The sequence below is a fragment of the Nanorana parkeri genome, unplaced genomic scaffold (genome assembly GCF_000935625.1).
Source record: "Nanorana parkeri isolate BGI_ZX_2015 unplaced genomic scaffold, ASM93562v1 scaffold65, whole genome shotgun sequence".
NCBI lineage: Eukaryota > Metazoa > Chordata > Amphibia > Anura > Dicroglossidae > Nanorana > Nanorana parkeri.
In genome coordinates this window covers 2,552,174-2,564,392 of record NW_017306333.1, presented here as the reverse complement: position 1 = coordinate 2,564,392, position 12,219 = coordinate 2,552,174, and the positions used below count along the sequence as shown (strand labels likewise).

Here is a 12,219-nt window from a genome sequence, read left to right as displayed (position 1 = left end):
CATAACAAAACAAGGTTTTGAAATCTTAACAGACATTAATAGGTTATTTATTATTATTATAATTTGTAGGCTGGAAGACCTAAGGAATTATTTAATAAGACCAAAAACAGTGTACAAAGTGACCTATAGAAACCAATTAGAATCCATTCCTCATTTGAAGTGCTTAGTACATATAAGTGAAATCTCATTGGTTGCTCTGAATTGCCCTTTGTACATCATTACTATCCTTTGCGCTGCCTTCTTAAAGTGATATTACAGGTGAAACTCGAATAATTAGAATATCGTGCAAAGTTCATTTATTTCACTAATGCAACTTAAAAGGTGAAACTAATATATGAGATAGACTCATTACATGCAAAGCAAGATAGTTCAAGCCGTGATTTGTCATAATTGTGATGATTATGGCTTACAGCTCATGAAAACCCCAAGAACCCCAAATCCACAACCTCAAAAAAGTAGATTATTACATGCAATCAATAAAACAAGGATTGTACATAGAACAATATCGGACCTCTGAAAAGTACAAGCATGCATATGTACTCAGTACTTGGTTTGGGCCCCTTTTGCAGCACTTACTGCAATTACTTTTGCACGATATTCTAATTATTCGAGTTTCACCTGTAAACCTTATTATTATTTATTTTTTTATTATTAACAGGGCAAGATTTAATTGAAATGCGTCTGGTTGCTTTTTAAAAACCAGCCACGCCCCCCTGCTCCCACTGTTAAACTTTGATAGCAAAAGGAGCCTATGGCTCCTCTGCCCTCCGTACCCTCCCCCAGGACCAGGAAGTTTGTGGAAAGTCATGTATCTTCCCGGTCCTGGCGGAAGAGATTACTGACTGCAGAGATGTGTGTGTGGTGGGTGGGTGGGTCGGTGGTAGAAAAACGCCTAGCCTTTAGTGATGCTTTAAATAAACCCTTAGGTGGATAAGTGTGTTAAGGACTAGGCAAAACCACTTGGGATATGGGGGTCTTTATTATAATGTACTAATCATAATCTAACTCACTGTAAACTTTTATCCCTGCATTCATAAAGTAAAAAGATAATAAATGACAGATGTGTAACTACACATATCATGCTACTTTTCTGTTTTAATGTAGGTGACATTCGTCAGTTGCCCAGTATAGAGCCAGGGAACTTATTGGCCGATATATTTGCTACCTTCAAAGGGATAAACTGGGCCATTGAACTTAAGACCAATCACAGGGCGGAATCACAGCTCATTGTGGATAATGCAACAAGGTAAGAGGCTGAAGGACAATGCTTTATATGTGTCATACAGTGAGCTAATGCAGATTCTGCAAAATGATATTTCAGATTCTGCAATATTAATCATGTCTTTTTCTCAAGTATCTCTAACCAGCAAGGTATAAACTTTGATGCTATGCTACATTTTGATGGGAATGTGCACCCTGCAATGCCCAGTGAGGAGAAGAAATGCATTCTGATTTCTTTGGCTGATGAAACTGGTAAGTGGTGTGTTAAGGGTTCATTTCTAAAATTCCTTAGTTAACCGGAACCTGTCACTACTTGGATTTTGTAAGCTAGATACCACCTATGGAAGCGCTTTGTTTTGTGACCCCCCAAAGAAGCAATGCTACGCACAGCGGAGCTGAAACTTTTAAAGAGGACCTTATATTGTATCTCCTGGCAACTTTAAAAAAAAATTTGAAAAGCTATCTTCCCATGTCCCTGGTAAAAATAATGATTGTTTTTTTCTCATGATTTGCTCCTATGTGTATATGGCACTTTTATGGGAACCACGATAACTCAGATATATGTATTCAAGACAAGACAGTTACATTTTAGAGACTTTTTACTTTCTCTGCCAGTTGATAAGTCAGTTGGTCATTCAGTGTTGACTGCCCTGACTGATTTTCATGACATGAACCAATATGCATTCTATTCAGATACTTCATTTTTAATTTTTTTTATTTTAAATTCAATTTACTTTTTCAAACACAGATTTATCTACTGCTATACAAGCATTGCTTAAGTCTGGCCCAGGACTAGCGGATCATAAACACTCTCAGTTCATTGCATTTAGAAGGTAAGCTGTTTAAAATGAATGTATAGCTAGTATGTATATACAGAATTGTATTTTCTTTATTATGGTGGGGTTCAAAAATGCATAAATATTTTTGTCATGTTGGGTAAATAATATAGGTCCACTATAGCAAATTATATTTGTATTCTTGTTAATTCCTTTACTAATGGTAATCAGAGTATCAATTCATTTCTTGTTTTTTTTTTCTTTCTCCTCACATGCTTTGATGATACTTTTCTGTATATTTACATGCAGACCAAGTTGGCCAGCAAACATGATAGTTCCAGTGGTTGAGACAAACTATTATGCTGACAGGGATGCCTATGACGGTCAGCTCTTATTTATGCAGCTTAAAACCCGTCTTTCCTTTTTTTTTTTTTAAATTAATATACTGCTTCTGTTACTAGATGGCCTTTTAATTTGTATAATTGTTAGTCCATTGTAAATCTTAAAAATGTATTCAAGTACCTTTTCAATAACAAAAATGTAGCTTATTTGTGTATCGCACCGCTTTGCACTGTCCGCATATAGTGTGCATTAGCCACTATATGCTGAGTTTTGGGTCACAGGAGGACTTTAGTATAAGTCCTCCTGTAACGCCACAGAGAACTATGGCAAAAAAAAAAGGTTGGGTATGATTCTTTATTTTTTTATAAATATATTAGGGATGCACCGATAACATTTTTTCAAGTAGTAATACTTGTCCAAGTACTGATTCATTTTTGTTTATTGTCATGTGACAGTTTTTCTAAAACAATACAGACTAATGATTTCAGGACAGTGGTGGAGCGCTAGAGTCACGTCCCAGCTGCAACCCTGGTAGTTCTCGTGAAAATGCCAAGTATCTGCACTGGTATCTGAAAATCTCTAATATATATACATTTACAAATATGTTTTAAATGTATGCACATATTTTTCTTTTGTCTATACATTTAGGAAGGATTGTTTACTGATAAATGAACTGTGCTGCAGACACTACTCGAACCATACAATGAAGTAAGTATGTAGCTCTTAGGGCTAGTTCACACCAAAAACGCGTCAAATACGCATCTAAAAGACTAGCGTGCGTGTGCCGAAACCTGACCGGATCTGCTCTGCATTTGGTGTGAACAAGGCCTTAGTGTATGTTGTTAAAGACTTATTCCACCTTTCTGACCATGTTTAATGTAACACCCATATTTCAGATGTAACATGGTCAGATCACAGTTTAAAAAAATTAAATTATCATTAAAAAAATGTAAGCACCCCACAGGCACATGCAAATATGCCTACAACAGGTGTGCCTATTTTGTAAAACAACTGTTGTACCACACATGTTACATATCGATGTGAACACCAGAATAAGAGCAATAAGCCTAGGGCCATTATTCAGTTATCTCTAAACTAAAGCCCTATAAAGGCTTTTATAGCGTTGTTCATGGACAATATTTGATACAGTAGATTTTTTGCTATTTCATAGGTGCATGCAATTTTGAAGTTTGACATGCTTGTTATGTATTTACTCAGTGGAACCTCATATTTTATATAGTTCCAAAAGATTGGATATTGTGTTTATGTGCACTAAAATGTAAAGGTATATTTTTAACTAAAAATCTGGGTTTGGTAAACAGTTGCACCAATATCCTATGGAAAAATTGCAACTGCCATCATTTTATTCTCCAGGGTCTATACTTTCAGAAAATATCTAATTCTGGGGTTTTAGCTAATCTTTTTGTCTAGTTCCACTTTAAAGTACCAACAGAATCAGATTTAAATCCTACAGAGTCACTGGTGGTGGTGGTGGTGGTGGTGGAGCAAGAGCAGAAATTTGCCCTTGGATGGTACCAAAGGCCAAATACTGATCCAGATCATGAAGTGACATTTTCATTCCTTGCACCAAGTGATTGAAGCCTTCCATGTATGTTCGTAGACCTTTCAGAAGGCAACAAAAGGTCATTCAGATATCCCACAATGGGAATGACCTGGGAGCATAGCAAGGCTAGCATGGGGTAAATGGGGTAATTTACCTTGGTAAATACTAGGGATGTGAAAGACAGACCAAACGATACAGCTACAAACTGGTAGTGAGGTATTGTTGATGCACTGGAAAGATGGAGACCTAAAAGTACACGTCCAAAATGTCCACAGAGGCCAGAATGTCTCCCTGATGGAGAGAAATTATGACAGACTTGGTGGATTTCTTACAAAATTTAGGATTAGAATCGACTCGAATTAAGACATTTAAGGTCTTCAGATCCAAGTTGGGGCGGGTGCCCCCTTTTGGTTTCGAGACAGTGAAAAGGTTGGAGTAAAACTCCTGAAACCGTTCTGCCGATGGCAGTAACCCAATAATTTAAAAGATCTGCCAGAGCAGATTGGAGACAAAAGGTTTGCGATTGAACTGAGCTTGGGCCTGGTTTTGGAGTGTGAAGCCTGGAAGAACCAAACGGAAATCTTGGCTTCAGGGGTGGAAGGAATCTTCCCAGGTTGAGGCCTGGGCTTCTTCTTCTGCTGGAGTAAATGTGTACCTTTTACCTTCAGTAATATCCTTTATGAAGTTGTCTAAAGCTACACCAAACAGGCATTCACCATCAAAAGGCATGCACAGCAAGTGCCTTTTTACATTGCTGTTCCACTTACCAACATTTCAGCCAAAGAGTTCTATGTATATTTCCAGATAGGAGACTCAATAGGGAAATAAGACAGACAATATTGACTAACCTGTGCAGTAGTGTAGGGTTGTATGCATAAGCTCTACAACTAGATGGTCAGTAAGGACAGTAGCCAGATCATTAGACATAAGCTTAGTCCATTTCCCTAAGGTATTACAAGTGGACATCACTGCTATAGCAGGTTGCATGACTGGTTCTGTCAAAAAAAATGGAAAGGGCTTGCAGAGGATTGTCAATGGGATCCTTAAACATCCTCAATAGTTACGGTCAGTGTTTTATTCAAGTGATAGATGCTGCTTCTTAATGTATTCAATTTTTAGTTTCCTATAGAATTAGCTGGCCCCCTGAGCACTGGCCCTGATATCATCTTTTAGGGTGGCTCCTTTCCCTTGCAGAGTCCTATGGAGCCACCTTTGTGTGTGTTAGTAAGCTGTGTGTGTGTCTCCACAAACACACAGCAGGGCAAACCATTCCCCCGCTACTCGTTTCTCCTTTCCGCATGCTAGTAGATAGACAGTTGCCAGGGACTGCTCGGTCTATTTTGATCTTGTACTCAACAATAAGTTCAGGAAAGCAGAGGTCAGATAATTGGAGCCAGCAAGCATTTTCTTCATAAAGTTGATATTTATTCGTCACATAATCATAATAAAACATCGCCAACGTGTTTCCTGGTGCTACACTCGAATGCACTGACATTTCCATGTACGGTATATCCTTATAGAACACTAGCAAAAAGCTGACGAATAATGGGAGTGGCTATACTTGGCTGGCCAACAGCTTTTTTTTTTGTTTGCCAGTGTCCAATTTCTTCCGTAGGTGTAAAAGTTTTTTTGTTTTTCTAAAAAGCAGCTTCCACTGCAAATACTCCCCTCCTTTCTGCTCCTGTCAGTTCTGCTGCTGCCACCACTCTTCCGGGTTCCATCATACCCTGTGTTTTTCAACCCACTTCTTGTAAGCTGAAGGTGTCATCATGAGTGGGGACGGGGGCTGTTGACTGAAGCTGGAGTTGGACTTTAAATGATTGCAGTACTCTGAGACTTGCCAAAAGCAGCAAGGAACAACGTTGTGAACTGACCAAAGCCATGTCTTCTTTCGTAATACAATGATCTGGTGTTGTTCCTCCTCAGGAATTCCAGGAAAAGATATGATTTCAGATGTGATGACAAAGTCTGCTGCACTAAAAACGCCTATGTCAGAGATCTTCAGACCACATTCCGGTATGTTGTTTGTGTCTGAACTTGGCTACTGACCAATTCTACTGCCTGGTGTATTATTTGCTATTGCTGCTTGCTAAGTGTGCTGTCCCGGTCATCCTAAGGTTACAATGTGCAGACCAGAATAGGACTGAACCCATGAGACCAAGCCAGGAGAAGTCTACAGATGATGAGCGGATCTGTAATGGGGAAATATTTTATATAACTGATGTGAGTAACATCCTGCATTGTATGGACATTTGTGAATAAACACCCATATTGCTAAACTGATTATAGACTTTTTCTGGTAAAGTCATATAATGCCATAAGTTGATCACCTGGGTGCAGTATGAAGCTTAATATAAAATATATTTTTTTGTTTACTACAGGATGTAGAGAAAGATAAAATCCGCGAACTAACCTTATTTGATGGAGAAGAGAGAACGTACACACTGAATTATAAAGCCCTTCGAATTCGCAGTGGTTTGAATTATGCATGGGCCAGGACCATTCACACATTTCAGGTATGTGGTGCCACTTTTTAATAACAAATATCAGTCCAGTTTAGACATACTGCATATAGAACTGGTACAGTAATTAAGACTTCCTTTCAATTTAATTACCTTTCATACAAGTTAATCATCATTTCGGCAATTATGTAAGCCTGAAGATATTTCACAGGAGTGTCTTCACAATGCTCCCTGTTAAAGTGCTGTTTTGTGGGCATATTGTATATTCAGAAATATGTAAAATACTAATGCATCAAGGAGTTTGTGCCCTATTTCTAGCCGTTGAGTCACAATTTGTTATGGGCAGTGCATTGACATCTCAGCCTATCTGATATGATTGGATCCCTAATATTGAGCTTCTCCGGCACTGTCACCACAGACCAGATGCAAGAGAGACCTGAGAGCGTAAATAGAGATGAATTGGATGTACCTTACAAAAGGGCGCAAATTAAATCTGTAGACAGGCGCTCGATTTGAATCCTGGTGGGGAAGCCTATATGATAATATTAAGGCTCTTGATGTGAACCTGACCTGGCTGCAGGTCAAATCAAAGGTTTGGAACAGTCAACCGTGGAAGTCTTACACTTTGGTCCTATGCTCCTCAATGGAGCAGGCTATACAGTCATGGCCACAAATATTGGCACCCCTGCATTTCTGTCAGATAATGCACCACGTGGCGCAGAAAATTGTTGTAATTACAAATGTTTAGGCATTATCGTGTTAACTTCTTTTGTTTGTATTGGTATGACACAAAAAAGTGGAGAAAAAAAAAGCCAAATCTGACACATTCCATGCAAAACTCCAAAAATAGACTGCAACAAAATTATTGGCACCCTCAATTAATATTTGGCAGCACAGCCCTTGGAAAAAATAACTGCTATCAATCGCTTCCTGTAACCATGAATGAGTTTCTTACACCTCTCTACAGGAATTTTGGACCACTCTTCTTTCGCCAACTGCTCCCAGGTCTCTCAGATTGGAAGGGTTCCTTTTCCCAACTGCTGCTTTGAGATCTCTGCACAGGTGCTCTATGGGATTTGGATCTGGACTCATTGCTGGGCAGTCCAGTACTCTCCAGCGCTTTGTCTGAAACCATTTCTGGGTCCTTTTATGATGTGTGCTTTGGCTCATTGTCCTGCTGTAAGACCCATGACCTCTGACAGAGACACAGCTTTCTATAACTGGGCCCTACATTGCACCCCAGAATTCTTTAATAGTCTTTAGATTTCATAATGCAATGAACACAGTCAAGACATCCAGTTCCTGAAGCAGCAAAGTAACCCCAAAACATCAGTGTACCTCCACCATGTTTGACTGTAGGGACTGCATTTTGTTTCTTCAAAGGCCTCATTTTTTTCACTGAAACCATGAGAATGATGGACTTCACCAAAGGCTGTAAATTTGTTTTGTCAAAAATCTATTTATTTTGTTTGTATTGGTATGACACAAAATTAACAAACTTGAGAATGCCTAAACTTTTGTAATTGCGACAATTGTCTGTGCGAAGTGGTGCATTATCTGACAGAAATGCAGGGGGTGCCAATATTTTTGGCCATGACTGTATAATTAACTAGTGCATGGATGGCTTTTATCTTAGGTGCTGAATGCAGTGCAACCCAGACTAGACAAATGTAAGACTTTAGGAGTCATATAGTTTTATCTAGGAGCCAGCACATGCTTGGGTAGACCCATAGAATCTATATTTCCTTTAGTAACAGTAATAGAGCTGAAGCAATTTGTCCAGCATAGGTCCCCATGAACCTATACATTTTGCCTTGGTTTTCATAATGCAGTGTAGAAAGGCCAGGGGGGGTGGAATAAAAAAAAACAAAATCAGGACAATTTACTTGTCCGGATCCAAAAAATAGTTTTAACCATGCTAAAAGGCGCTTCACAATGGTCAGCACAGTCACCTGACTGTATTGACCAACGAGTGCTCGCAATTTGTGAACAAAATTCAAAATCCATAGTGCAGGGCTGCGCTGGACAGCATTATGTGAAACAGATGGTACACCCATACCGACAGAGGGGGAAGGACAGTTTGCCAAAAGGTAAGCTTACACGCCCCCCATGTGATAGCATATTGGCAGTGACAGGTCATCTTTAAGGTGATACTGGGGGTCCAAATGAACCCTAGTATCACATTTACACTTGAAATAAGCTATTGAAATGCAGATCGCACTTCAATAGCTTATTGCTGGGCTTCAGGAGCCGAGCAATGACAGCTATGGGACCGGAAGTGATGTAATCTGCATTGCTCTCGGTCCCATAATATGGGGAGAAGATCGGTGAGTGGAGGTTTGCCGATCTCCTCCCCAGCTTCCCCCCAGACACATGAGAAGCCATAGGAAAGGCGTTGGACGTGTCGGTGGGGGCGTGCGTTTACCGGCCCGTACAACCGATCTGGTGACAGCTGAGTCGCCAGAATCGCTTCTTTTGTAAAGCCGGCCATCGGCTTTACAAATGTAAACAGAGTCCTGGCCACCAGGATTCTGTTTAAATGGGCCTGATGCCAGTGACACTGTACGTCACTTGTCATGAAGCGGTCAAGGTTATAACTGAAGACACAGCAGTAAGGGAGTTTTTTTTGTGCTATAAAGGACAGAGTGTCACATCAGTTGAAGAACCCTCAAACTAGCTCGCTGGGATAATTGAAGCTTTAATATTCAAGAATGTTACCTGTTAACTGACTGGAAAAATCAGCCACCCATATGAAGGGTCGTAGATAGACCGCTTTGCAACAATATGGGATTTTGTTGCAGCTCTTAAGAGCTTTGGTGAAATTATGTTATATATTCTTTTTTTTTCCCCAGGGCTCTGAAGAAGACACAGTTGTGTATGTTCTAGGCGCTGCTGGCAGACAGACCTGGAAGCATGTATACACTGCTGTAACACGGGGCCGCAAGCGTGTCTATATAATTGCAGTGAGTATTCAGCTTGATCAAGCAATTGCTAACAGGTCTCGTGAAAGAAAAACTAGACTGCAGCAGCGTCTGAAGGATGAGTTGTCTCAAAGTGGCACCTTGCCACAGTCCAGTACTTCTGCTTCCACCAACCAAGATGAGTTTGCTGTGGCTTCACAGGAGCACACCCCACTTAAATCATCTCCGCACTTAAAATGTACCTCTGTGCCTTCCACTCCGGATATGGCTACCTCAAAGAAAAGCTGTGCTGATGGAGATTATGCTGCAGGATACCCAATGCCGTCACCAGCAGGCTCTCCATTGAATCGTGAAAGCCGAGTTGTGGAGGAGTCACCCTCACAGAAGAGGGCAGGAATCCCTGTAGATGGCATGGAGACCCCTTCCAAGCAATATCGGCTTGACAACTCCAGGGTATCATTCTTTTCTATCAGTTGTTACAACCATACAGTTATAGTCATGTATTTGGAGTAATTAAATGTATTAAACTGGTAATAATTTAGATGATTGATCCTACTTAAATCTTTCAAGTCCTCTGTGGTCTAGTATTTAGGAGTACCTGTACCCCTAAATGTTATGGTCACTGAGAAAGGTATCTAATTGATTTTTAAATTAATTAATATTCTCTGGTGATACCACTGCTTGTGGCAGAGATCTCCAACATTTAACGGCTTTAACTGAAAACAATCCCCTACACCCTTTGTGGTTAAATCTTTTCCACCAATTGTAGGTGGTGGCCTCTAGTCCTTGTTAAGGTGGCCATACACTGTACGATGGTTGTAAAGGGATAAAAAAAAAAAAAACGTACGATCTGCCCATCTTGGACGGGCAGATCGCACTCTCGATCATCGCAAGCCACGCCCCCTGAGGGGCGGGCTTGCAATGACTGTAATGAGGGGCTGGCTTACGCTGACTGCAAACGGGCAGTGTGCGCGTGCGCACACCGGCCCGTTCGGCAGTTGTCGAACCAGCAGGCCACCAACTCGCCGAGAATCGTACGATTCCCGGCGGGTTTTCAAACATGATGGTTCGATGGAAGATGTGCGACCGTACAGTAGAAACAGTCACATGCCTTCCATACACTGCACGATTCTCGTACGATTTCCCGCGATTCTCGTACGAGAATCGTGCAGTGTATGGGCACCTTTAGGGAGTTTACAGTAAAAAGTTTATTGCCGATGTTGCCATCACCACTAAACATTTTGTACATTAAAATTATGTCCCCCATTAATCACCTCACTTCCAGCGTGAACAAATTTAAATTTAGCAATATTTCAGGTTTAATATTTACAACTATTTCCAATGTGAATGTTTAAACAAAATGTAACTGTGCTTATATCCATACTTAGTGTCTCCGTTAGTGAGGCCTAGTGTCACCTAGTGCCTGCCATATACAATATACAGTTATAATGAAATTCCTTTTCGGAAAATGCTATTTGCTTGACAGTGATGCCGACTCCCTAGGTTCAATACTTTGACCTGGAAGAAGCATGCAGATTAGGACTTCTGACTTTTTCGATCTACATACCTGTGTCCTGGGGCAATGATTCAAACTAAGAGTCTAATGGCCAAGCAACTGGCAGTTCAGGAAGGGGGGGGGCGCATGGCTGCCTCCATAATTCATGTCTGTTTTATACAAAGTCTCCAAGGTATCTGACTTCCTTCAATTTTCTTTTTCAGAATTTGGAAGAAACCTCTCCTTCAAGTGGACTTCAAAAACTGAGCATAAATAGTTCATGTAACAAGCAGCTTTTCCATTACTAAGGATAGCGAACTTTTAATGATACTGGATGGGGGTGCTGGGAGCCTTGTTTACAACCATCCACAGCAAGTAGATGCTCTTGTCACTTTATAATGTAAAGCAGGGCATTGACTTTGCATTGCACTAGGGATTCCTTCAAATTCTAAAGTTTTAATGATGTATTGTTGTATTGCTAGAAGCATTATTAGATGAATGTGATGTATATAGTGGTAAATGCCATATTGTTGAAAGAGGTTTAGTAAATCACTAGGGGCTCTTACCTTCTTCTTTCATGTTTCCTACCTCTACATGCAGAATATATATCTTTGTGAATTGGGTTGGAGACAGGCAGCTTTGTGACCAGAAAGCAGTAGTCAAATGGTTGTGAGAATAGAGGCTAACCAATTGGCAAATGGTTTAAGTTCATGTGTTTTGTTTGCCTTGCAGGTATAGTTGACTAAAGTTAGCTTTGGTTACATAGTGCCCTGTTTGTTACTGCTTTTTTTTTTGCTGGTATTTATGTGATGGAAAGATGTGTTGGTGCACCAGCAAGCAACTAAGAGTTTCTTCCTCATACAGATGCCAGATCTTTGTATAAGTAATGATAGGAGCAGTAGCCTAACCAGGCAGCACTTAATGTGCACAATGGTGTGGTTGTTATTTTAGAATCATTAAAGAACTCCAGGCCAAACTTGTATTAACCCCTGCACTGCAGAGGTTAACTGCTCGTTTTGGTCTAGGGAAGAAAATAGTTGTACTCATCCGATCCTTTGAGCCCGCTGGCTGCGACAGCGCTCCCTTCTGCCGGTCTTCTTCTACGCTCCATTGATGCACTGTGTATATAGAACATGACTCCGGGACCTTAGATCGCTGCAGTGGAGGGGGAGAGAGACTGAAAGGATTGGTCTAAGAGCAAGCTAGCTCCAAGGATCAGGTGAGTAACTTTTTTATTTCTTTTCCTCCCTAGACCGAAATGAGCATTTAATCCTTGCAGTGTGGGGGGTAGTCCCACTGCAGGGGTTAATAAATGTTTTGCACAGAGTTCTTCCTTAAAGTCCCTAGGCAGTTTTGCAGCAATCAGGCACTGTTAAATGTTTAAAAAAAAAAGTTAAGCTATGTTAGAAGTAGTAGAAATTCAGCTTTCTAAAGAATT

General features: G+C 40.4%; 1 protein-coding gene across 1 annotated transcript in view; it reads left to right on the top strand.

Annotated features, from left to right (window-relative positions):
- The window catches only part of HELB (DNA helicase B), a gene marked incomplete at its 3' end in the record, with an annotated part of 21,738 nt that extends 12,221 nt beyond the window's left edge, over nucleotides 1–9,517 (top strand). Inside the window, 8 exon segments of the mRNA XM_018576344.1 lie at nucleotides 1,105–1,246; nucleotides 1,355–1,473; nucleotides 1,970–2,054; nucleotides 2,988–3,047; nucleotides 5,830–5,998; nucleotides 6,040–6,126; nucleotides 6,285–6,419; nucleotides 9,218–9,517. Of these exon segments, the coding sequence (XP_018431846.1) occupies nucleotides 1,105–1,246; nucleotides 1,355–1,473; nucleotides 1,970–2,054; nucleotides 2,988–3,047; nucleotides 5,830–5,998; nucleotides 6,040–6,126; nucleotides 6,285–6,419; nucleotides 9,218–9,517 (1,097 nt within the window).
- Nucleotides 9,518–12,219: the final 2,702 nt, after the last annotated feature.